The sequence below is a fragment of the Symphalangus syndactylus genome, chromosome 4 (assembly GCF_028878055.3).
Source record: "Symphalangus syndactylus isolate Jambi chromosome 4, NHGRI_mSymSyn1-v2.1_pri, whole genome shotgun sequence".
NCBI lineage: Eukaryota > Metazoa > Chordata > Mammalia > Primates > Hylobatidae > Symphalangus > Symphalangus syndactylus.
The window spans coordinates 126,579,129-126,606,754 of record NC_072426.2 but is presented as its reverse complement, the minus strand read 5'-3'; the positions used below and the strand labels follow the sequence as shown (position 1 = coordinate 126,606,754).

The 27,626-nt window shown below is 40.7% G+C and overlaps 1 protein-coding gene and 1 pseudogene across 5 annotated transcripts in view; one reads left to right on the top strand and one right to left on the bottom strand.

Moving 5' to 3' along the window:
• Positions 1-27,626, bottom strand: part of TRIM2 (tripartite motif containing 2) — a 132,447-nt gene that overhangs the window by 44,734 nt on the left and 60,087 nt on the right. For all 5 annotated transcript variants that reach the window (XM_055276165.2, XM_055276167.2, XM_055276168.2 and 2 more), the window contains exons 2-3: positions 20,050-20,234; positions 14,465-14,702 (exon numbers count right to left, since the gene is read on the bottom strand). In XM_055276165.2, the coding sequence (XP_055132140.1) occupies positions 14,465-14,702; positions 20,050-20,234 (423 nt within the window). The remainder of the gene's footprint in view (positions 1-14,464; positions 14,703-20,049; positions 20,235-27,626) is intronic.
• LOC129481416 (uncharacterized) lies at positions 24,837-24,931 on the top strand (annotated as a pseudogene).

Genomic DNA, 27,626 nt, shown 5'->3' with positions numbered 1-27,626 from the left:
CAAATGAAAATTCAAATATCCCACAGAAAGACTATAATACTGGTCATTTGCACCTTATTTTGGTACAAGTCTGATACAATCCAGCAGAAAGCACAGCTTACAGAAGCTGTTCAATAATTATTTGCTGAGGGGCAATATGAGCTAAGGGGTACTTCCAAGGGATTTCCCCAGTGAGGGAAGACTATACTTTGGTTTGCATTTGTGTATTTTATCATATTGCTTGCCTTCATGTGTTCAGGAAATAGAATGATCTAAAACTATATGCAGAGTCAGCAAATGCTTGATAACAATATATAAGCCCCATATCATAAATATTTTACTTGTTATTAGAAAAAAATTCTTAATCCAAGAGGTTCCCTGTTTTTCAAAGGGCTGGCAGAAGGCAGGATAAATGAGCATTCCCTACTAAATTCTGAGATTTCCTTTGGAAAAATTTCATCCCCTGGGTTTTGCGAAACATAGTTCCTATGAAGGCTGAGCTTCAGCCAGAGGTGGTTTACTTTTACCAGACATTTTATTTCTAGATTATATATAACTAATATTTCATCTTCATGGTCAGTGCTCAGGAGGTCTCTTTAAAGCAGGTTGTCACTGCCAGTCATATGTACCAGAGGACAGCCCAAAAATAGAATGTGAAAAGACTTCTTCCCTCAGGTTATTTAGGGTGTTGGGGCGAATATAAGTGTGTGGACTGAGAGAATATGCCACATTAACAGTGCTTAGTCAATCCAACGGCACTCTTCCCAGACCAATCTAGCCTGGGATTGAGTTCCCACATCTTCACTGGAAGAAGGGAGCATGGCCTCATGTTTAGAACGGGTCTAGTCCAAAGGCAAATTTTACTTGGGAATCAGTGTGCACACTGCATTTAGAAGTTGCAAATACTATACCATATTTGTTGCATTTTGTGGTCTGAGTTGAAGTTCCCCAGCAGTGTAAGAAGCGAGATGACAAAGAACACTCATTGGAAGAGAGAAAAGGATGCAAAATAATACAGAGTCACTGAAAATGTAAAAATCCTCAAGACCAGAGTTCTTCATGTAGGAAAAAAGATCAGAATCCATTACTACTATTATCCTTCTTTTTAATTCATATTTTTAAATGATTGCAGGGAAGTGATGTTACTGAAAAGAGCTGCATAAGAAAATCTATGTCATGTCACTGGTTGGTAGCTAATCTACTGGAACAGACTACATTAGCCACATATGACAAAAAATACAAACTTTACAAAATCAGTTCCATTGGATAATAAAAGTGGGGAATGAAAAAATATAAAATAATTAGTTTAGAAAAGTCACCAAACCACAACAGCAAAAAACTATAATAATCATCAACAAAAAACCCTAGGGAGAGGGGATACTCTGATTTCCAGAGTTGCCACAATATAGTACTTTAAATGTTCAGTTTCCATTGGAAAAAAGTGAAGCACACAAAAAAGGGCAAAGCTCACAAAGAGGAATAAAAGAAATTAATAGGCACTCTCCCTAAAGAAGCCCAGATTGGACTTACTTGACTTTAACTCCTTTACGTATGCTCACAGAGCTAATGGAAACCATATATAAACAACTATGAGAACAATGTCTCACTAAACGGAGAATATTAATAGAGAAATAGAAATTATTTTTTTAAAAGCCAAATAGAAATATTGTAGGTTTAAAAAATATAACTGCAATGAAAAATTCACTAGAAAAGTTCCACAGAAAATTCAAGCAGGAAGAAGAAGGTTAACTTGAAGATAGGGCTATTGAGATTATACAGTCTGTGAGGCAGAAAAAAAAAAAAAGGAAGAAAAAGTAACAAAATCTAAGAGGCCCGTGGGACACCATCAAGTGTACCAAATATACCTAATGAGAGTCCCAGAGGAGAGGAAGAGAGAAAGGGAAAGAAACAATATTTGCAAAAGTAATGGCTGATAAAAGACACAAATCTACAAATCCAAAAAACTTAATAAACTCCAAACAGGAAACTCAAAGAGATCCAAACCAAGAAACAGTATAACCAAACCATAAAAAGACAAAAACAAAGAGAGAATCTTGAAAGCAGCAAGAGAGAGGTGACTTATCTTGTACAAGAAATATTCCATAAGCAGATTTTTTTTTCTTTTTTCTGAGATGAGTCTCACTCTGTCACCCAGGCTGGAGTGCGGTGGCTCAATCTCGGCTCACTGCAACCTCCGGCTCCCAAGTTCAAGCAATTCTCCTGTCTCAGCCTCCTGCGTAGCTGGGATTACAGGTGCGCACCACCATCCCTGGCTAATTTTTGTATTTTTAGTAGAGACGAGGTTTCACCATCGTTGGCCAGGCTGGTCTCAAACTCCTGACCTCAGGTGACCCACCTGCCTCAGCCTCCCAAAGTATTGGGATTACAGGTGTGAGCCACCACGCCCGGCTGCAGATTTTTTAATAGCAGATAGCTCATCAGAAACTACAGAGACCAGAAATCAATGGGGTAACATATTCAAACTGCTGAAAAAAAATAAACCTGACAACTAATAATTTTTTATTTGGCAAAACTATCCTTCCAACATGAAGGAAAAATTAACACATTACCAGAAATACAAAAACTGAGTATCTGTTGCTAGTATACCTTCCCTACAAGTCATGCCAAAGGGATTCCTGTAAGCTGACCTAATTTGATACACTTCAAAATAACTTGGGTCCACATGAAAAAATAAGGAAAACAAGTAAAAGTAACTACATAGATAAATATAAAGATCAGTATTAATGTATTTTTGGTCTCTAACTCCTACATGACATAAAATAAAACTGCATAAAACAGCATAATCTATAATTACAAACTTATGTAGATGAGCATACAACATATAAATATAAGCTAAAAGAAGCAAAGATTTTACATACTATTGAAATTATGTTGGTATTAATTTGAATTAAATCGTTATAAGCTAAAATGTTAATTATAACCCTCAGGGCAAACAATAACGAAAAATAAAAATATGTATAGTAAAAGAAATGAGAAGGGAATCAAAATAGTACACTAGAAAATGTCTATTAAACAAAAGAAGGCAGTAATGGAGGAATAGAATAACAAAAAGATATGCCATACAGAAAAAGAATAGTAAATGGCAAAAGGAAAGAAAGCCTTTCTTTTCAGTAATTAAGTTAATTAATTTAAATAGATTAAACTCCCCAGTCAAAGGGCTGATACTGGCAGATTGGATTGAAAACATAATCCAACTATATGCTCTCTATAAGAGACTAATTTTAGATCCAGAGACTCAAATAGGTTGAAAGTGACAGGATGGGCCAGATGTGGTGGCTCATGCCTGTAATCCCAGTACTTTGGGAGACAGAGGCAGCAGGATTGCCTGAGTCCAGGAGGTCAAGACCAGCTTGAAAAACATAGTGAGAGACCCTGTCTATTAAAAAAAATCCAAAATTAGCTGAGCATAGTGGCGTGTGCCTGTAGTCCTGGCTACTGAGGAGACTGAGGCAGGAATATCAATTGAACCCAAGATTATGAGGCGGTAGTAAGCTATGATCATGCCACTGTACTCCAGCCTGGGAAACAGAGCAAGACCATCTCCTAAAAAAAGAGAGAGAGAAAAAGGAAAAGAAAAAAAAGAAAGTGAAAGAATGAACAAAATATTTCATGCAAACTGTAACCAAAAGGGAGATAGAGTGGCTATTGTAATATCAGACAAAATAGACTTCAGACAAAAGTTGGATAGTATATAATTGACAGAAAGGATATTATAAAATTGATAAAACTGTAGTTAGACTGACCAGAGAGAGAGAGAGAGTGAGGTGGCAGGGGGGGTGGGGGGTGGTATGTGTGTGTGTGTGTGTGTGTGTGTGTGTGTGTGTGTGTGTGGCAGGAGTGGTGTTGGAGAAGTGAGAGAGAAGACTCAAATTATAAAAATCAGGAAGGAAAGTGGTGCGGAAATTACTACTGACATCATAGAAATAAAAAGGATTATAACAGAATACTGTGGATAGTTTTATGCCAACACACTGAATAGTTTAGACGAAATGGACAAATTCCTAAAAACACACAAACTACCAAAACTGACATGAAGAAATACAAAGTCTGAATAGACCTATAATATGTAAGGAGATTGAATCAATAATCAGGAAACTTCCAACATAGAAAAGTCCAGGACCAGATGGCTTCACTGGTCAATTCAACCAAATATTTTAAGAAGAACTAACAACAATCTTTCTTAAACTCTTTAAAAAAAATAGAAGAAATTGAGGGGTAATACTTCCTAACTTATTCTATTAGGCCAGTATTTCCCTGATACCAAAGCCAAAGATACCACAAGAAAATTACAGACCAATAGCCCTTATAAATATGGATGAAAAAATTCTTAATAAAATGCTAGCAAACTGAATCCAGCGGTATATTAAAGAAATTATACATCATGAGCAGGTGGGATTTATCCCAGGAATGCAAGGGTGGCTCACCTAGACAAATTACTGTATGTAATACATCACATTAATAGAATGAAAGAAAAAAACTCATTATCATCTCAATTAATGTGGGAAAAGCATTTAACAAAATCTAACATCCTTTCATGTCAAACTAGAAACAGAAGGGAACTTCCTCCTCCTAATAAAGAGCATCTACAAAAAACCCACAGCTAACATCATACTTAATCAAGAACAAGAGGATATTCACTCTTATCACTTCTAGTCAACAATGTACTGAAGGTGCTGACCAGGGCATTTAGGCAAGAAAAAGAAATAAAATGCATCCAAATTGGAAAGGAAGAATTAAGAATTTCTCTATACAGAGATGACATGATCTTATATACAGAAAATCCTAAAGAATACACACACACACACACACACACACATTCACACAATTAGAGCTAATAAATGAATTCAGCAAAGTTGCAGGATACAAGATTAACAAACAAAAATCAGTTGTATCTCTAAACACTAACAATGAATAATCCAAAAGTGAAATTAAGAAAACAATGCCAAGCTAGGCATGGTGGCTCATGCCTGTAATCCCAGGACTTTGGGAGGCTGAAGCAGGAGGATTGCTTGCCCCAAGACCAGGCTGGCCAATATAGTGAGACCTATCTCTATTTAAAAAAAGAAATCCATTTACAATATTATCAAAAAGAATATAGCATAGTTGGGAATAAATTTAACCAAGGAAGTGCAAGACTTGAATACTGAAAACTACTAAATAGCCAAAACAATCTTGAAAAAGAACAAAATTGGAGGACTCATAGTTACCAATTTTAAAACTGACTATAATGCTACAGTAATCAAAACAATGTAGTACTGGCATAAGAATAGGCAGTAGATCAATGGAATAAAATAGAATCTATAGATCAATGGAATAAAATGGAAAGTACAGAAAGAAGCCCTTACATCTATGGTCAATTGATTCTTGACAAGGGTGTCAACAAAACTCAATGGGAAAAATAGCCTTTTCAACATACTATGCTGAGGTAACTGGAAATTCACATGTACGAGAATGAAATTAAACCCTTCCTTCAAACCACATACAAAAATTAACTCAAGATACATAAAAGACCTAAATGTAAGCTAAAACTATAAAAATCTTAGAAGGAAACGGGGTGAATTTTCCTGACATTGAATCAGCAATGGATTCTTAGCTATGACACCAAAAGCACAAGCAACAAAAGAAAAAAATAGAGAAATTAGGCTTCATTAAATTAAAAGTATTTTTGAATCAAAGGACACTAATAAGAAAGTGAAAAGAAACCCCACAAAATGGGAGAAAATATTTGCTAGTCATATATCTGATAAGGGTATAACAATCCAGAACATATTAAAAATTATACAACTCAACAACAAAAAGATAAACAACCCAATTCAAAAATGGGCAAAGGACTTGAATAGACTTTCTCCAAAGAAGATATACAAACGGTCAATTAGCACATGAAAATATGGTCAGCATTGTTAATCATTTGGCAAATGCAAATCAAAACTGCAACAAGATACCACTGCATACTCACTAGAATCAAAAGTCAGGATCAAAAAGTCAAATAATAATAAGGGTTGGTAAAGATGCTGAGAAATTATAACCCTTATGCTTTGCTAGTGGAAATGTAAACTGGTGCAGCCACTGTGAAAATAGTTGGTGGTTCCTGGCCGGGCATGGTGGCTCATGCCTGTAATCCCAGCACTTTGGGAGGCCAAGGCCAGCAGATCACTTGAGGCCAGGAATTCGAGACCAGCCTGGCCAACATGGCGGAAACCCCAACTCTACTAAAAATACAAAAAACCTAGCCAGGCATGGTGGTGGGTGCCTGTAATCCCAGCTACTCAGGAGGCTGAGGCAGGAGAATCACTTTAACCCAGGAAGCAGAGGTTGGAGTAAACCAAGATCACGTCATTGCACTCCAGCCTGGGTGACAGAGTGAGACTCTGTCTAAAAAAAAAAAAAAAAAAACAAAAAACAAAACAAAAGAAAACAGAAAACAGGCCGGGCGCAATGGCTTACGTCTGTAATCCCAGCACTTTGGGAGGCTGAAGTGGGCGGATCACCTGAGGTCAGGAGTTCGAGACCTGCCTGGCCAACACGGTGAAACCCTGTCTCTACTAAAAAAAAAAAAAAATACAAAAATTAGTTGGGCATGGTGACAATCACCTGTAATCCCAGCTACTCAGGAGGCTGAAGCAGGAGAATTTCTTGAACCTGGGAGGAGAGGCTGCAGTGAGCTGAGATTGCACCACTGCACTCCAGCCTGAGCAGCAGAGCAAGTCTCTGTCTCAAAAAAAAAAAAAAAAAAATCAAGACCATCCTGGCCAAGATGATGAAACCCCATCTCTACTAAAAATACAAAAAATTCATGGGGCATGGTGGCATACACCTGTAGTCCCAGCTACTTGGGAGGCTAAGGCAAGGGAATCGCTTGAACCTGAGAGACAGAAGTTGCAGTGAGCCAAGTTTCTGCCACTGCACTCCAGCCTGGCAAAAGAGCAAGACTCTGTCTCAAAAAAAAAAAAAAAAAAAAAACAGTTGACGATTCCTTAAAAAGTTAAACATGGAATTACCATATGGTCCAGCAATTCCACTTTTAGGTACATACCCAGGACAACTGAAAGCATATGTCTACATAAAAACATGTACATGAATGTTCACAACAGCATTATTCATAATAGCCAAAAAGTGGAAACAACTCAAATGTCCATCAACTGATGAATGGGTCAATAAATTGTGGTATATCTATATAATGGAATATTATTTAGCCATTAAAAAGAGTACTATATACCATAACATGGATGAACCTTGAAAACATGCTAATTGATAGAAGCTAGACTCTAAAACTCACATATTGTATGATTCCATTTATATCAAATGTCCATAAGTGGCAAATCCAGAGACAGAATGCAGGCTGATGGTTGCCAGGGATTAGTGGGAGGAGGGAGTAGGAGGTGACTGCTTAATGGGCATGGGGTTTCTTTTTGGGGTGATGAATGTGTTCTGGAATTTAGACAGTGGTGATGTTTGCACAACTTTGTGACTATACTAAAAACCACATTAGTTGTACTTTTCTAAATGGTTGAGACGTGATGCAGTGGCTCACTCCTGTAATCCCAGCACTTTGGGAGGTCCAGGCAGGAGGATCCTTTGAGCCTAGGAGTTCGAGACCAGCCTGGGCAACATAACAAAACCCTATCTCTTAAAAAATAAATTAGGTTGGTGGCATGCGCCTATAGTTCCAGTTACTCGGGAGGCTGAAGTGGGAGGATCACTTGAGCCTGGGAGGTTGAGGCTGCCATGAACCATGAGCATGCCACTGCACTCCAGCCTGGGTGACAGAGTGAGACTTTTTTGTCTCTAAAAAAAAATTAAAAATAAAAAAAAACATTAAAACAAAACAAAAACGAAAACAGGCCAGGCTCGGTGCCTTACACTTGTAATCCCAGCACTCTGGGAAGTTGAGGCAGGCAGATTGCTTAAGCCCAGGAATTTGAGACCAGCCTGGGTGACAGAGTGAGATCCTGTCTGAAAACAAACAAACAAACAAATAAAATTGTTGAAATATTAAATTTTATGTGATGTGAACTTTATTTTTTATCGTGTATTTATGTATTTATTTACTTTTGTAGAGAAAGGGTCTCACTTTGTTGCCCAGGCATGTCTCAAACTCCTGGCCTCAAGTGATCCTCCCACCTTGGCCTCCCAAAGTGATCCACCAAGCCCAGCCTGAATTTTACTTCAGAAACAAACAAACAAAAATTGATCACAGCTTTGAAGAGACAACAGCAGACCTGGGTTATTAGTCCTAGTTCAATATCTTAAGTGTGTCCTGGGAAGCCAAGGCCCTGAAATGATTTTAAAGTATCAATAGCTAGTCATTTTCAAAGGCTCATGCTTCGGTTCTGACAGCTTTGGTTCAAGCTGAGAGCTAATTGTGCGGAGTGTGTAATTCTGCTGAGCTCATCCATTTCATCCATCTCCAGTGAGATGATGCTGGTGTGGCCCGGGGTGGATGGGCAGGCCAAAAGCCAGGATGAGCTTGCTGTTGATGGATAGTCACCGTTTATGTTCACCAGAAGAGATTGGCAGGATCCTATGCTTTCCTAACGCAAAAAAGATGGTCAAGGCCTTGTAGCCAACCCTGAGGCTTCTTAAGGGCACTGACAGTTGATCCTGATGTGGAAGTGGAAACTTGTTAGTGGCAGGGCAGTCTTAATGAGGACCTCTCCTTTGTACCTTTGACACCCTTGATAGTCAGGTGCCTAAGCAACCAATAACAAGGTTTAACGATCATTTGTGTTCCGGGGACCACGAGGCATGAGCTCAAGTGTCTGCTTTAAGTGCAAAGAACCTGTTAGATCACTGACCATTATTCTTCTTTTTCTTTTGTATTTGAACAATGCCACCATGGCAGTTTAATTAGAAGACAGATAGTGTCACAGCACTTAAAGTTGATGACAGGCTTTCATCCACACGTGCCAATCAGCATCAGACAGTGGGGATGGCAGCACCCTGCTTTATTGTTAATGAATTTATTTTATTAACCCTCAGATGCTTGGGTTGTTTTTAAAGATCTACTCACAGCAACTAACTGCAGCAATTTATCTGGAATATTGCATGCATTTGGCTTGAATATGCAATGAAGACTTCTGTTTCAAAACAGCAGCAGTGAACTTCTATAATCTATAATCAAACAATAGAATGATTTAGGGCACATGCTGCTAATTTGCCAAGCATTCTTGTCCCCTAATGTTGCAAATTTAGATTATTTCCAATTTTTTATCTTTATCTTCTGCTCTAGCTATTTCCTTAGAAATATTTCCACTGGTGGAATTACTGGATTAAAAGATGAGAGGTTGTGTAAAACACTCATTATATTTTGTCAAATTGACGTAAACTTTCTGAAGAGCAATTTACCTTTCCACCCACAGCATATGAAAATGTCTCACCATACATACCCTCAAGAGCGCTGGTTACTACCTTTTAAAAAATTTGTAGTTAATTTGAGAAGAACTGATTATCTGTGAAGCTTGACATTTTTCCATATATGATTTTTAGGCATTTATATATCCTCTGTGGATTTTCTGAGTTGTTTGCTCATTTTCTTTTATGATGCTCATATTTTTCTTAATTTGTAAGTGCTTTTACATATTAAGAATTTGCAGGCTGGGCGTAGTGGCTCACACCTGTAATCCCAGCATTTTGGGAGGCCGAGGCGGGCAGATCACGAGGTCAGGAGATTGAGACCACCCTGGCTAACACGGTGAAACCCCGTCTGTACTAAAAATACAAAAAATTAGCTGAGTGTGGTGGCGGGCGTCTGTAGTCCCAGCTACTCGGGAGGCTGAGGCAGGAGAATGGCATGAACCCAGGAGGCGGAGCTTGTAGTCAGTCAAGATTGCGCCACTGCACTCCAGCCTGGGCAGCAGAGCGAGAGTCCGTCTCAAAAAAAAAAAAAAAAAAAAAAATTTGCTAGGGGGCTGGACATAGTGGCTCATGCCTGTAAGCCTAGCACTTTGGGAGGTCGAGGTGGGAGGATCCCTTGAGGCCAGGAGTTTGCAACCAGCCTGGGCAACATAAGACCTTGTCTCAACAAAAACTTAAAGAATTAGCCAGACATGGTAGCATGCTCCTGTAGCCCCAGCTACTCTGGAGGCTGAGGCAGGGGTATCACTTGAGCCCTGGAGTTGGAGGTTACAGTGAACCATGATAGATAGTGCCACTGCACTCTAGCCTTGGTGACAGAGTGAGACCCAGCAAAAAAAAAAAAAAAAAAGGAATTTGCTGGGGTATTTTAATTAATAATTTTACAGCCAATGTCATAAATTAAGCTACTAATGATTTTCTTTTTGTTCTATCTTCATTAGGTTTTGGTATCAGGGTTATAAGCGTATCACAAATGAAATGGGAGACCTTTCTAGCTTTTCTGACAATGCAGAAATATATATACTATGTATTTAATAAACTTACTATACTATGTATAGATATTTCTGTTCTTTTCTTTCTTTGTGTCTGTTCCATATGTTTATTTTATTACTCTTTTTCTAACTTGAGTTGAATTCTTTTTTGGGGGGGGTAGGGGTAGGGGCAGGGTCTCGCTTTGTCACCCAAGCAGGAGTACTTTGGCGTGATCACAGCTCATTGCTGCCTTGACCTTCTGGGCTCAAGCAATCCTCCTGCTCCGCCCCCACCCTTTTTTTTTTTTTTTTTTTTGAGACAGAGTCTCACTCTGTTGCCCAAGCTGGAGTGCAGTGGCACAATCTTGGCTCACTGCAATCTCTGCTTCCTAGGTTCAAACAATTCTCCTGCCTCAGCCTCCTGAATAGCTGTGACTACAGGCATGTGCCACCACACCCAGCTAATTTTTGTATTTTTAATAGAGACAGAGTTTTACCATGTTGGCCAGGCTGGTCTCGAACTCCTGACCTCAGGTGATCCACCTGTCTCGGCCTCCCAAAGTGCTGAGATTACAGGTATGAGCCACCGTGCTCAGCCTCATGTTTTGATTTTTTTGTAGAGATGAGGACTCACTATGTTACCCAGGCTGGAATTCTTTTTAAATAAAGGAAAATACTTAAACCCATAAAATTTCCTGGGTAGAGATTTGACCCTACACATTGGATAGAAAAAGTTTCCACTTCCAATATTTTGTAAATAGTCCAATTTTCTATTATTTCTATTATTTTCTATTATTTCTTTGATTAAATAATTATGAACTTATAAAGGAGATTTGTTTTTTTCCCCATAAACATGTGTTACTAATGTAATTTTAGTACACTGTAGGGCAGGAACTTGGTTTACACAATGGGAAAATATAGTGGTATTTTCTTTGTGACCTAGTATAAGATTAATTTTAGTTGCTAAAGTTCTCACGATCTAATAGCTTAGCTTAACAGACTTTGGCACACGTCTTTTTATTTGTGGGAGGCAGATTCTCGAGTCAAAGAGTAACTCTTTTCTCTGAAATTCACGCTGTCTTCCCCAGGCTCATTGATGCTATTCTAGTTCCACCTCTTATCTCTCATTTGGACAATTCAGTAAACTCATAATTGGTTTCCCAGCCTTTAGTGTCTGCCACCCCATTCCTCCAAAATGTCAATAAAGTACCTATCTCCTGTTCAGAAGGCTTTGATGCTTTTGCAATTTAAGAAATTAACGTCAAACATGTTCTTAATGATATTCACAGCTGGTCCCAATCTCTCCCCATCTATCTTTTCAGGCCCACCTGCGTCCCACCCTCACCTCCGCCGTCTCCGTGTTCTAGCCTCTTCCTTGAGCTATAGGCTGTTGCCTGAATTTCATGACATTCTCACTTTACTTATGGGGGTAATGTTTATGTTTTTCTCAATTTTTTTTTTTTTTTTTGGTGAGACAGAGTCTTGCTCTGTCGCCCAGGTTGGAGTGCAGAGGCGCAATCATGGCTCACTGCAGACTCAACATCTGGGCCCACAGGATCCTCCTACCTCAGCTTCTGAGTAGCTGGGACTACAGGTGCACCCCCATCATGCCCAGCTGATTTTTTAATTTTTGGTAGAGGTGGGGTTTCGCTATGTTGCCCAGTCAGGTCTCAAACTCCTGGGCTCAAGCGATTGGCTTGCCTCAGCCTCCCAAAGTGCTGGGATTACAGGCATGAGCCACCATGTCTGGCCCTTAGAAACATCAGGAGACCTACTATAGACACTGGTGTAAATTTGGGATATGAAGGGGCTGTCATGTAGAATGAGAAATAATGACAGAAATATTAGCTTAGCCGGGCACAGTGGTGCATACCTGTAATTTCAGCACTTTGGGAGGCCAAGGCAGGCGAATCACTTGAGCCCAGGAGTTTGAGACCAGTCTTGGCAACATAGTGAGACCCTGTCTCTACAGAAAATACAAAAATTAGCTGGGCGTGGTGGCATGCACCTATAGTCCCAGATACTGGGGCAGAGGACGGGACTGAGGTGGGAAGATCGCTTAAGCCAGGAGGTCGAGGATTCAGTGAGCCATGATCGTGCCACTGCACTCCAGCCTGGATGACAGATCAAGACCCCATCTCAGAAACAAAAACAAAAACTAAAAAACCCATTAAAAACAAAACAACCTAATGTTTCTAAGACTCTACTCCTCTATCAAGTCACATCTCCAGAGAGCCTCATTTTAAGGGGCACTCTTACACCTGATAGAAATACTTCCCAGAACTAGTATTTGGAGTGCAAGCTCCAGGCAAAGACAGCCTCAGCATTCACTAAGTGCCAGTGTGAGAAGTGGTCATGAGGAAAATACTCAAACTGCTTTCAAAGGCAGCATTTAAAAGTTCTTTTTACAAAATTTACATGATCAATTTCCCTTGGCATAAAATGCATGGAAAACTGATAGCTATTAATAGCCTGGTGTGTGCTTTCAATTAAATTATTACAGATGTGTGAGCCATGGTGTCCTTCTCTTGTTTTGGCTACCAGAAAGCTCAGGATGCTATTTCCTCCAGGGCTAGCTTTTATGATGTGCCCAGAAAGCTTTGTGACTTAAACTGTTCCAGCCTCAGTTTCTTCATCTATAAACTGAAAGTAACCAACAACTACTTTGCAGAGGGGCGTTTAAGGATCCAAATACAGTGTCTGGCAAATTTGTTCAACAAATAGGTATTGATTTCTATGTATAAGACACTGCCCTCACTGCTAGGGGTCTAATGACAGGTACTTGCCCTCCCAGAGCTCACATTGTAGAGGGAAAGCCGGGACTAATAAGTACACAAATACACAGCTGATGGCAAGCAGACCACAGTGAGCACCAGGGAGGAAAGAAAGCAGGGACATGATGGAGGGTAACCAGCTCTAAGAGGCAACCTGTGTTAGATGGTACAGGTGGAGAAGACTGCTGTGTGCAGGAGAAATTTTCAGTGAGACTTCAAGGAAGAGAATGAGCTCGCCACATAAAGAGGGAACAAAGAGCAACCCAGGCAGAAGGAACAGAAAGGCCAGGTCCTGAGGAAGGAAACCATTTGGCAGGTTCTAGGAGGCTGGTGAGGCTCCAGCACAGCGTGCAGAGAGAATGCTGGGAGATGAGGTAAATAAACAGTAGTGTGGCTAATAAGAATTGCTTTGCTCTAATGATTGCTCGCTTGTCTTAGTGGTTTTATTATACCTGGGCCTTTTGTTTTAAGCAGTTTCAAATACTTTTGAAGTGACCAATATACAAATGAGATGAATATAAAGTCACTAATTAAAAAATTTTAAAGCTGACATTTATCAAGATCCTACTATATGATTTACATGACTTGAACATTTAATTCTTCCAATATTCTACATGGTAAATACTATTATTACTTTTTTTTTAACTGATAAGGAAATGAGACACAGAGAGTTTAATAAACTTGCCGAAGCTGGCACAGGGGATAAGTTTAAGAGCAGGATTTGAATCAGGCAGCCTGACTCCAAAGCCAATGTCCTTAGACACTGCACCATGCTGCCTCTTCAGGTTACATAGCTATTGTGAATCAGTTACTTGATGGTACCCACAGGTCCTCCTGAGCTTCTAACAGTTATTGTACTCACTAGTAGCAAGAAATATGTTTGGAATTCATAATCTATAATCTACTATCAGGGATTCACATAGCTTCAAATTCTATCTATTAATAAGGAATAAGGTCTAATGTAGCATGAGAAAATTTCCCTCCCAAGAAAAATAAAGAACTCTAATTAACATTTTAATAATCATTCTCAACTTACAGAACTTATCCATTGTTAAATCTATACCCATAATTTATTACACAGATGTTTATGTAGGTCAGCTTGCAAATAGCTACTGGTTTGCTGTCCTGGGGATGCCAACAATATGTGTGAAGGAGACACAGTGGAGATTGATTTCGTTATTTAAATAGTTCTGCTCAAAGAAAGTGAGCAGGTAAAGTAGTCTGAGGGCTGGTAAAAATCTTTTTTAATTACTCATTTTTCCAGATGGAGTTCTGTTTCAATGTGTAATCTCTGATGTGCCCAAAGCCTCCCCAAGGCCACAGTAGTCATGCTCCCGGGCAGTATCTGCCATCCGAGCCACTTACATTCCCATCGTGGTTTGGGCAAGACAGAGGCTTTCCCGCAGCCACAGCAGTGACTGTCTCCAGGATGGAAGACTCCTCAACGTTGCTGCCTGGAGTTCGCTGCAGCACATCCATCAGGTTTGTGATGAAGAAATTGTTCTGGAGCGCGGCCACCCCTTTCTCGGGCAGGATGGAGGTCTGGCGGCACACTGGGCAGGAGAGGGTTAAACTGTGGGCAGGAATGTAGTTCTGCAGACACCTGTTGCACAAGCAGAGGTGGAGAGCTTAGCACAGTGCAGAACCTCCACTTCTCGCAGGTACCATACATGTTCTCAGTGACTATACAAGGTATTTGGCAGAAACTCCCATCCCAGTCTCCTTTACTAGGAAAATAATATTTCAGAAACCAACAGGTAAGCTGTACTCACACTAATCAGGCAAATGATTATGCTCAAGGAAATAAAAAATGTCATTGACTTTTGTAGTGTTTCCTAGCGCCTTGGCACACAAAGTGTGGTCCATGGATGAGCAGCGTCAGCCTCCCTGGGGGGTGCATTTGGTAGAAATGCAGAATCTTAGACCCTATCCAACACCTGCTGAGTCAGCTCCCCATGTGATTTGCATACATGTTAAAGTTTGAGAAGCACTGGCCCACAATATCTAGCAGTGGGCTCACAAATGTGTGGACTTTGAAATTGGAAGAAACACATCAAATATTTTTGTTAGCAATAAAATTCTTCTTACGTACAAAATCATAATGAGATATGAAAAACACATCAAAATGGAAATGTTTGCTTGAAGCAAGGATGGGACACCCAGAGTCAGAGACATACCATCTCTTCTCCTTGTCTCTACTCAACAGGTATCAACTTAACTCATTTAAAGAAGTGTGTCACTAATAATGACTCACACATATGCTGCTCATTGAATTCTAAGTACTTCCAATGAGCCTATGAGATAGGTACTGTTATGATTCCTTAAGACACATGATGCAACAGACAGAGACAGGCCAGGGTACTTGTCCAGTATACTTAGCTGGCCAGGGGCAGAGTACAAATTCAAACACAGGCAGTTTGACACCATAATTTAAGCTCTCAATAATTAGACTATACAATTTTTTCCAGTACCTAGCCGAACAATTCAAAACACACCAACCTAGCCCCATTCCCCTTATTTTGCAGATGAATAGACCTGACATCAGAGACATTCATTGATCTTGTCTATGTCACAGAGGTAGCTAGCCCTGAACCAAACCAGACATGAAACAGCTTTTGTTAAGGTCATTAATGAGTCTGAATCCAGCAGATGTTTTTCAATTTTATCTTACTAGACTTCTGGGAAGTACTATTAAGCTTGACTATTGCTCTGCTCACCTTCCTTTTTATTGAAAAATTTCTCTTCCCTTGACTTTATGACACCACACTCACATGGTTCTCCTGTCTGCTCTATCTTTTCTGAGTCAATACAATTTTGAGTTACTCAAGGTTCCATTCATCATGAGACCGCTTCTCTTTCTGGAATATTATATTCACATCACATGTGTGGCTACAAGCATAAGGCTCCCAAAATTAGATTTCTTCCCACAGACATCTCCTTTGAGCCTCATTAACTGAATTCTTGACATCTTTTCTTAGATGTCTTGCAGGTCCTAAAACTCAACATGAACAAAACCAAACCCATGATCTACCCCCAGACTGTATCCTCTGCCATTCATGATGAATAGCACCACCATCCATTTATTTAAACAAACCAGAAACTAGGAGTCATTCTTAAAATAGTAACTCCCTTACTGTCCTTCATTTCCCATATCCAACTCATTACCAAAGCATGTCCAAATGCCTACATATCTTTCTAACCTCTCCAGTTCTCTTCATCCCCTGCTATATTACCATCTTTTTACCCTCTAACAATTCTCCACATTGCAACCAGAGTGACCTTCTCAAAACTCAAAGCTAGCCATTTAAATCTCCCTCCCACACCATCTGAGATGAAAGCCCTGCCATGGTTTCCACTTCCACTGCTCTTACAACAAAGACAAAAATCCATATATGGCAACATGGATTACACATCTCATATGGCCTAGCACCTACATACTTTCTGTCTCTTCCCCTCATTTGCTGCGTACCAGCCACAGTGGACTTATTTAAGTTCTTCCCCAGTGTTGAATAACCCTCTCACTGTAGCACCTCTCACTCACTATAGCAACCTCCCACTATAGCACCTTTGCACATTACCTGAAATTCTATTCACTCCCCTTTGTTTAGTTAATTTTTACTCATCATTGGGATTTCTGTGTAATCATCACTTTTGCAAGGAAGCCTTCCTTGATTAGGGCAAATTTCTCTATTATATTGTTTCCTGTGTACTTCTGCTGTACAGCACTTGTCACTGGTTTAATTTCACGTTAGTCTGAGCAATTAGGGGGTTAGTGACTGGCTCCTTCACTAGGCTGTGAGTTCCAAGGGGCCAGCAGTTGTGTCTGGCTTTGCTCTCCTTCAAGCCCTTTGATGCTGTTTTGGAAGATGTGGGATAAGAATGACTGTAAGGGCTGGGCGTGGTGGCTCACGCCTGTAATGCCAGCACTCTGGGAGGCCAAGGTGGGTGGATCACGAGGGCAGGAGATCGAGACCATCCTGGCTAACACGGTGAAACCCCGTCTCTACTAAAAATACAAAAAAAAAAAAAAAAAAAAATTACCCGGGCGTGGTGGCAGGCACCTGTAGTCCCACCTACTCGGGAGGCTGAGGCAGGAGAATGGCGTGAACCCGGGAGGTGGGGCTTGCAGTGAGCCAAGATCGCGCCACGGCACTCCAGTCTGGGCGACAGAGCGAGCCTCCGTCTCAAAAAAAAAAAAAAAAAGAGTGACTGTAAGGTGCTCACTGAGTAGCCAGTATGAATGTCCAGCAGAGGCTGAACATGGGGGTCCTAGAGCTCACTCTCCTGACAGTGAGGCAAGCTGTAAGGTTTTGTCTCTGCATAAACAAAAATTTCCCCACCGGGCGCAGTGGCTCATGCCTGTAATCCCTGCACTTTGGGAGGCTGATGTGGGCAGATCACGAGGTTGAGAGATCGAGACCATCCTGGCCAACATGGCGAAACCCTGTCTCTACTAAAAATACAAAAATTAGCTGGGCATAGTGGCGCATGCCTGCAGTCCCAGCTACTCGGGAGGCTGAGGCAGGAGAATCACTTAACCCAGGAGGTGGAAGTTGTGGTGAGCTGAGATCACGCCACTGCACTCCAGCCTGGCGACAAAGCAAGACTCCATCTAAAAAATAAATAAATAAAATAAAATAAAATAAAAATCCCATTTTAAGGAAAGTTGCCAGCACCTTCAATACCTTCAAACAGAAATCTTCTCGGCTGGAAGCAGGGGCTCACACTTGTAAGCCCAACACTTTGGGAGGCTGAGGTAGTTGGATTGCTTGAGCTCAGGAGTTTGAGACCAGCCTGGGCAACATGGAGAAACCCTGTCTCTATAGTCAGGCATGGTGGTGTGCACCTGTGGTCCCAACTACTCAAGAAGTTGAGGTGGGAAGATCTCTGGAGCCTGGGAAATTGAGGCTGCAGTGAACTGTGATTGTGCCACTCTAGACTGGGTGACAGAGTGAGATCCTGTCTCAAAATAAATTAATTAACAAATATAAATAAAATAAAAAATAAAAGAAGAGGAAATCTGGCTGGGTGCTCACGCCTGTAATCCCAGCACTTTGGGAGGCCGAGGCGGGTGGATCACAAGGTCAGGAGATCAAGACCATCCTGGCTAACACAGTGAAACCTCGTCTCTACTAAAAATACAAAAAATTAGCCGGCCGTGGTGGTGGGCGCCTGTAGTCCCAGCTACTCAGGAGGCTGAGGCAGAATGGCGTGAACCTGGGAGGCAGAGCTTGCAGTGAGCTGAGATCGCGCCACTGCACTCCAGCCTGGGTGACAGAGTGAGACTCCGTCTCAAAATAAAAAATAAAATAAAATAAAAAATAAAGAAGAGGAAATCATCTTAACATGGATGAGGCTGGAACAATTTTAACACAGAGCATTGTGTAAGGACTTGCTGTAGCAGGATCTCACAAATCACCACCAGTCATTGGGTGGGGAGTGGAAGTGGGTTGGGCTAGACCCCCAAAGAAGATAGCAGGGGCAGACCTAGGGCAGCCAGAGTGTTGCTTCTCACCTGTCAGAGTGAGGAAGTAGGACCCAAACAATAGACAGGCTGGACACTGAATACTGGGATATGGGGCAATTCTGCCAAGTTCAGACTAAGTGGCTCTGAATGCACTTCTATAGAGAATGTCTGCCAAGCTATGCCGACTGCTGCACATCAGGTAATGATCTTACCATGTGTGCCCAGGGACACATGGACGATTAGCTGGTATTCATGTTTTAGGTGCACCCATTAAGGGGATGGAGGAATCACACTCTAATTATTTTGTAATATGAATTACCAAGCACTTAAGCCAAAGTATAAAATGAATAAAATAAAAAGTGCCCTATATACCACCACTAAAACAAACCAAAACCCATATACACAAGCACACGCACACACACAAAGCCCCACAACAACCCAAAACAAACAAAAAAAGCCACAACTACTAGTAACAAATCTACCTTCTCCTTCCATCCATCACCACCATGAAGGATATGGTTATTCTTTTGCAATTGAAGCTTGCAAAGTAAATCAACTCAAAAAATGGTCAATCAGATAATAAAGACATGTTAAATCAGATATTTGTGTAATCAGCATAGATTTGAAGCCATTTGAAATACTGATTTCCAGTTCTATCATAGGAAGTAAAGCATTTTAAGTATGTATATTAAATAATGATAAAAATGTACTTAACAGAATGCTATAAAACACAATTACCATATTTATTTTTAAGAAAGATACATAGCTTTACTAGGGAAATATTTATAAGTAAGATAAGCTAATTACTAACAAACTTATGCTTAATTGCTTACATGGTAAGTTAAACAATGGGGTAAAGTATATTTTGATAACTGATTAATGCCCCTCTCCAAAAACAAATACTCTATCAAGAAGATAAATAAGGAAGTCTGTTTTCACATGCAGCAAATTACATAGTCAGGTAATTTATTCAATATATATATATATTTTCTTTATCTAAAACATCATAGCATTCAAATGTGACATTAGTATGTGTCTGAGGAATCTTTGGAAAAGAAGCTATACCCTTTGAAGTAACCACTCATGTATGCAGATGTTTTACCTGATTTGTTATATGGGAGGAAATGATGGATTTTTTTAATTGACTCTCAAAGACCCTCTGTAGGGATCTGCTGTGGACAAAAATTGTTTCACAAAGAACAAAGGGAAGTTTTAAAAGATTTTTCAACTTAACATTCTTATTTAATGCTCCATCTCTTGTGTAAATGAATCAGTAGTCACTGGATTGCTTTCTCCCGCTTAAAATGGTTTGAAATAAAGTAAATTATTTGCAACTCATGATTCTGTTTTTTAATGTCTGGCAGAAGCACAAGAGATTAGTTTTCTCTCAAAGGTAATTGTAGAATTCTGGGAAAGAATCCTGCAGTAGGTTGTAGGAGGTCAGCCTGTGAAACTCCCTTCTCCAAGCACAAAGGAGGCTTACCTCTCGCAGAAAGTGTGCAGACAGGGGAGAACCTTGGGATTCTTGTACCGTTCCAGGCATATACTGCAAATCAGAAACTGCTTGTCAATCTGGCGCACCACAGGACTTGGGATGTTGGTGCCTTCACTGGCCATCCTAGACCACTGACATGGGGGGCCGGATGTCTTTGACCCTGCACGCTGCTGCTGTCAGACAGAAAATCAAAACAGAAAAACATATAATGATCTGTAGGTACAGGTCAATCACTGGCTCTTTCACCATAAGCATTGTATTATAAATAAAGGCAGAAGTCGGCCGGGTGTGGTGGCTCATGCCTGTAATCCTAGCACTTTGGGAGGCCGAGGTGGGCAGATCACAAGGTCAAGAGATCTAGACCATCTTGGCTAACACAGTGAAACCCTGTCTCTACTAAAAATACAAAAAATTAGCTGGGGGTGGTGGCATGTGCCTGTTGTCTGAGCTACTCAGGAGGCTGAGGCAGGAGAATCACCTGAAGCCAGGAGGCAGAGGTTGCAGTGAGCTGAGATCGCGCCACTGCACTCCAGCCTGGGTGAGTGCAGTGAGACTCCATCTCAAAAAAATAAAAATAAAAATAAATAAATAAATAAAGGTAGAAGTCAATGTCAGTGACCTCAAAATGACCAATAAGCCAACCCTTATTGCTGTACAAGTACAGTGAGCTCCCTGTTGTTTGTTTTGTAAGTCAGTAAAATCCTCACATGTTCGCCATGCAAACAAAACAAATTAAAAGAGGGCATGTTGTACAAAGAAGTATGCTCGCTGAGTTTCAAAGCAGTGGTAACTAAGGGGATAAATACTTTATATAGCTATGTCTGCTTATGCCTTTAGCCATGACTATATTTAAACATGTATTTACCTTTTATATTCTTATTGAAATGGAATATGTTTTTCCAACTATTGTAGTTGAAGAGGTTGGACTGTGTCACATCAAAATATGTCACTTTGATATAAGGATTATTTTGAGCTGAAAGCTATATAGAAAGAACAGACAGAAGAGGACCTCTCTGCCCTTCCCCATCTGCCTACAAGCAGGGCATAAATTTCTCTTTTGTAAAGGAAATTTCCATTTGTAAAGGTGCCTCTCTCTCCCGAGCCAGGAAGAGAAGTCTCTTAAACACTGAAGACTGCATGGAGATGATCTTGCAAAATGATCTTACTAAACAAACCTTATCTACCATACATTTCCTACAGTTTACTGCCCCAGGAGTCCAAACCCCTCTTTCTTTAGTCTAGGCACTTCTCCGCAATATATTGTCCTTTGTCAAAATGGTATATAAAACCCAAAGAGGAGGTTGTGAAGCCCTTGATAATGTAAAATTAAAAATAGTATCAAAAAAAGTGTATGCCTTTTTCTCCTGTTAATCTGTCTTTTGTCACTTTAATTTATAGACCCTAGGCACATACTCTAGGAGGGCAGAAGAAAAGTTTTTCCTCCCCTACATGCTATTAATATGCATGTGGGTGATAATTAGAATTTTAATTAAAAACTTTGTATATGGTTCAGAGTGTTTTCTTCAGGACTAAAGGTTTATAGATTTGAAACTAAAATATATTTGCTATGGGGCAGGGACAAAGGCCAGAGGTATTTCCTATAATTTAGAAGAAATATCTGTTGGTATTCATGTCTGAGCATTTGAAAGACCTGGTGAAGTGAATTAATTCAGAGAAGGTTTCAAAATGTTAGGGATCATGCCAAGAAAGGAGAATTAGAAGAAGGAAACAGAGAAAGAGAAGACAGCAGAGAGTTTGAGAGCACAAGAGAGGAAAAAGTTACAACACAAAACACAGCTCCTTTTACCACCTTAAAGAATTCCTGGCTTCTACACCAACGGCATAAACCAAGGCTGAGCTAAAATTTACCTCTTCATTTTCTAAATATTTGGTAAGGTGTCCAGAGCCCTCTAATTCCCTTCGGAAATACTCTTTACCAAAAAGAAAATAAAAGAGAGAGAGAAAGTGAAACTGCCTTTGCAAAAACTATAACTGAGAAAATTATGGCAGTGAAAGAGATCAGACCTAACCGACTCCATCTTGTTTCTAACCTTTAAGCTGTCCTTGTTCATTCCTGGGCATAGGTTAAACTAACCTTGGAAAGGAATTGAGCTTATAGTTTGACTCTGAAACAAAATTGATAATAGCCCTTTTCCAAAAAGACCCCTTCTTGCCTGAGGACAAGTCTGCCTTTGTAGGACTAACAAATTAGCTACAAGATGAGAAATTAAGGTTTAGGGGCCATGCAGCCTCTGGCTGCAAGAGTCTGAACCTCCCTAAATTGCTCTTCGGGATAACAACACTATTGTAAAACCAAAGATCAGTGCTTGAAATGTTTTGCAGAGCCTGCACTCAGTGGATCAGCTGACACCACCCAGACCAGTAATCTGGCTCAACAAGCTCCATGATCCCACCCAGGAACAGAAGACAGCAAGAAAACCTCACTTTGACTCCTCTATGATTCCATCTCCAACCTGACCAATCAGCACTCCCCACTTCCCCAGCCCCTACCTGCTAAATTATCTTTAAAAACTCTGATCCCGAATGCTCAGAGAGACTGGTTTGAGTAATAATAAAACTCTGGTCTCCTGCACAGCTGGCTCTGAGTGAATTACTCTTTGTCCATTGCAATCCCCGTCAAGATAAATTGGCTCTATCTAGGCAGCAGGTAAGGTGAACCTGTTGGGTGGTTACGAAAGAAAGAAAGGGAAAAAAGAAAAGAAAGAAAAAAGGAAGGAAAAGAAAAAGAAAGAGAGAGGAGGAAGGAAGGAAGGAAGGAAAGAAAAGAGGTTTAATATTTAATATGACCCTAGGCAGGAAGTCATACTATTATTCTTTATTCTTTATTATTACTATTTTTTTTGAGATGGAGTCTCGCTTTGTCACCCAGGCTGGAGTGCAGTGGCACGATCTCGGCTCACTGCAAGCTCCGCCTCCCAGATTCACGACATTCTCCTGCCTCAGCCTCCCCAGTAGCTGGGACTACAGGTGCCCGCCACCACGCCCGGCTAATTTTTTGTATTTTTTTAGTAGAGACGGGGTTTCACCGTGTTAGCCAGGATGGTCTCGATCTCCTGACCTCATGATCCACCCGCCTCAGCCTCCCAAAGTGCTGGGATTGCAGGCATGAGGGGTCATACTACTATTCTTATTCTACAGATTAGAAGAAGCAAAACAGAGGCTCAGTCAAGAAGTTTACCAGAATGCAAACCCAAGGAGTATATGTCTCTAAAACCCATGGCCTTTTCACTACTTAAACCACAACACCGCCCTTGACCTTGTGTTTTAAAAAGGCTGCACTACAGAAGCTTGGTTTACATATGACACTTTAACTTGGCCTGGTGCCTGTTTTTAAAGCTTGGAAATATTCCATATTTACCGAAGCAACACTTCCACACTTTCTAAAGAAAACATTCTTTTCCAAATATAAATAATAGTTCTCCTTCCTACCAAGTCATCAAATTTTTAAAAAGCATATCAACTTTTATTAGGAAAATTCGGCTGCTGGCTGGTCTAAGTGCAGTGGTATTTACAGGTAACTGATCACAACCAGTTACAGATTTTGTTGCTCCTTCTCCACTCCCACTGCTTCACTTGACTAGCCAAAAAAAAAAAAAAAATCCAGAAAATTCTGCTGTTTATATGTGAGTATAGTTACAAACATGACACACCCATTTTCCAACTCTATACCTTTTAGATAAGTTTATTAAAGATACGATTTTAAAAACAGGCTGGGTGTCATCTCTCACGCCTGTAATCCCAGCACTTTGGGAGTTCGGGTGAACAGATCACTTGAGCCCAGGAGTTCAAGATCAGCCTGGGCAACATGGTGAATCCCCATCTCTACAAAAAAATACAAAAAAAAAAAAAAAGGTCAGGCACAGTGGCTCACACCTGTAATCCCAGCACTTTGGGAGGTTGAGGTGGGCAGATCACGAGGTCAAGAGATCCAGACCATCCTGGCCAACATGGTAAAACCCCATCTCTACCAAAAATATAAAAATTAGCTGGGCGTGGTGGTGCACACCTGTAGTCCCAGCTACTCAGGGGGCTGAGGCAGGAGAATCGCTTGAACCTGGGAGACAGAGGTTGCAGTGAGCCGAGATCGCGCCTCTGCACTCCAGCCTGGTGACAGAGTCAGACTCCGTCTCAAAAAACAAAAACAAACAAAAAAAACCCTCAAAAATTACCCAGGCATGGTGGCACACATACATAGTCCCAGCTGCTCAGGAGGCTGAGGCGGGAGGATTGCTTCAGCTCGGGAGGTCAAGGCTGCAATGAGCCATTATTGTGCCCCTGCACTCCAGCCTGGGTGACAGAGTGAGACTCTGGCTCAAAATAAAATAATAAAATAAAATAACATATAGAACCTTGTGAAGCACCTGCTACACAAGAGTGTCACATTCAGACAGAACTCACTGCATAGTTAAATGGTATAGGTATGACATCCAATCAGCTACCATTATCTGCTAGACTTTCCATAGAGTGTCTCTCTAAAGTAGCTCATCTCTCAGGGGCTCAAAATGTTGACAGCCTGTGTGTTTTCTTAACCACATCCCTATGACATCAGACTAGGGGAGGAATGGACTTATCTGTCTTAATCAAAACCAACCCTGAGGGTTTAAATGACTGGCCCAAGGTCATTCAGTAAAATCAGTGAATCAGAAAGGTCAGATTTCAAGTTTTCTGCCTTATCTGATAAATCGATGATGTAAGTTTAACACTTCACTAGAGAGTGTGTGTGTGTGTGTGTGTGTAACTTGTAAAAATGATGAGTGCTCACTTTTGCAGCACTAAAATTTGAATGATACAGAAAATATTGCCCCTAAGCAAGAATGGCATGCAAATTTGTGAAGTGTTCCATATTTTCTTTAAAAAGATGTTAAACTGGCCAGGCGTGGTGGCTTACGCCTGTAATCCCAGGACTTTGGGAGGCCGAGGTGGATGGATCACGAGGTCAGGAGATCAAGACCATCCTGGCTAACACGGTGAAACCCCGTCTCTACTAAAAATACAAAAAATGAGCCAGGCGTGGCGGCAGGCGCCTGTAGCCCCAGCTACTTGGGAGGCTGAGGCAGGAGAATGGCGTGAACCCAGGAGGCGGAGCTTGCAGTGAGCCAAGACGCACCACTGCACTCTAGCCTGGGGGACAGAACGAGACTCCATCTTAAAAAAAAAAAAACAAAAACAAACAAACAAAAAAAAACTTTTCCATCAAAATCAGTTAAAAATAATTTTATTTTGAATAGCTTTTGAAATTTTTCATAGTACCCTTTGAAATAATCAGAGCCATGCTGGGCATTGAAAAAAGCAGACAGAAGGCATCATACTGGACTTCATTCCTTTTTTTTTTTAACCTTAGAATTTTGTATTTTTGGCAAGAAAAAATTTGTTTTAATCAAATGATATACGTTGACAAAATGAAATTTCTTGAGCCAATATTTTATGCTCTAAAGCCAAAAATGAAAACATTTCATTCTAACTTTATGATAATTATTGTAGTGGGTGAGAGCAAGTCTCTATATTGTAGTATTGTTAATTTGCATGGTAAATTAATTAAGTTTACTCATTAACACTAATTTAAAATCATGACAGTATCACAGATCTGTCACAAGTGACCTGTTGAAGGCATCTAGATTTTTAGAACTCCAAGAATCAACACAAAAGGTTTCCAATCCCCAAAGATCCTCAAATTTGCCAGGATAATGATCCTTCCCTGGATACCCACACTAGGAAGAACATTTGACTACTCCTAATGCGACTATGTGCTCAGAAGAACTGAAGCACAGAATGAGCTAATAAGCACCGTGGGAAGTCTGAATCAGTCCGAATATGTAATGAGGAATACACTCAATATACAACAGCCTTCAATCAAAGTGTTGGGGCACTACCACAGTTTCTGGTCTCCTTGATTAAAAAAGCAACAAATGTTTTATATAGATGTTTGCTGGTCTCCTTTCCCCATCTTGTTTTCTAAATTGTCGAGACGCTTCTTACCCACATAACCAGTGGAAGTCAGTGCACTATAATGAAAGAGATCAGAATATAGAACTGCTCTTCTATATGCTGGAGAGTTGCAGCTCACCGCAACTGAGCTGTGAAGGGATCCGTGTGAAAACATGCCTGGGGTGGACTTTGCCTGTAAAGACGCTTGAATGCTTTTGGATGTAGGAAGTAACATCAGACACGTTGACAAAAAGCCAGTAGAAAGGAAATGGTAGCAAAGGCAGAAAGAACCACTTTAAAATAATACAAATGGTCAACATTAGTTTGATATTGACCTTAGCCAAAAAGAGTTTTCATATGGAAGACTAGCTGAGGTTCCCTGTTTGTGGAAAACAAACAGCAAGACCTCTTACAAAGAAGCTCACTCCCCTTTGTCCAGCTCAGTGTCACCTGCTCAGTCTGACCATTCTGTTCAAAATTGCATATTGCCACCAGTTACCTAGCACCGCTATCCCCAGTCCTTGCTAGGTTTTTCTCCTGTTACAGACTCCATGTCTGTGTCCCTCCCAAATTCATATGTTGAAGCCCTAACCCCCAATGTGATGGGATCAGGAGGTGAGGCCTTTGGGAGGTGATTAGGTCATGAAGGTAGAGCCCTTATGATGGGATTAGTGCCCCTGTAAGAGGAGATAAGAGGGAGACTCTTTCCCACTCTGTCCGCTCTCTGCCATGTGGGCCATCTGCCTATAAAGCCAGAAGAGGGCCTCACTAGAACCCACCATGGAGGTAACCCTGATCTCAGATTTCCTAACCTCCAGAACTGTGAGACAATACATTCTTTTTGTTTAAGTCATCCAATCTATGGCATTTTTGTTATAGCAGCTGGAACTAAGCTTTCCGAAATACTACGTAATTTATATAATTTGGATATTGTCTCCACCCTCCCCCTAGAATGTAAAGCCCACAAGGGCACAGATTTGCATCTGATTATTCACTGCAGTAGTTCCAGCACCTAGAAGTGTCCTGGTACATAGTAGACATTATCTTTTGAATGAATCAAACTAGCGAAATATAACATGGAAACGGACTTATTCACAGCAGCAGCAAAGAGCAGCACTTGCTGAATTCCATGATAAAGAGTATGGTTGTTGCCAGTCATCTGAATGTTTGCACTTAACCTTGGACATTACCTGCTTCCCTATGTGATAGTCTTTTTTTTTTTTCTTTTTGAGACAGGGTCTCTCTCTGTCACTCATGCTGCAGTGCAGTGACATGCTCACAGCTCACTGCAACCTCCACCTCTGAGGCTCAAGTAAGAGTCCCACCTCAGCCTCCCAAGTAGCTGGGACCACAAGTGGGCACCACCACGCCCAGCTAATTTTTGTATTTTTGTAGAGAAGGGGCCCACTATGTTGCACAGCTGATTTCGGACTCTTGGGCTCAAGTGATCCTCTCACTTCAGCCTCCCAAAGTGCTGGGATTACAGGCATGAACCACCGTGCCCAGCCTCCCATGTGATAGTCTAATGCTTAGCAACATAAGCCATCATCCAGAGGGTAAACATTAGTGACATATTTTAACATGTTCATAGATGCAGAAAAAGAAACAGAACTATTGAG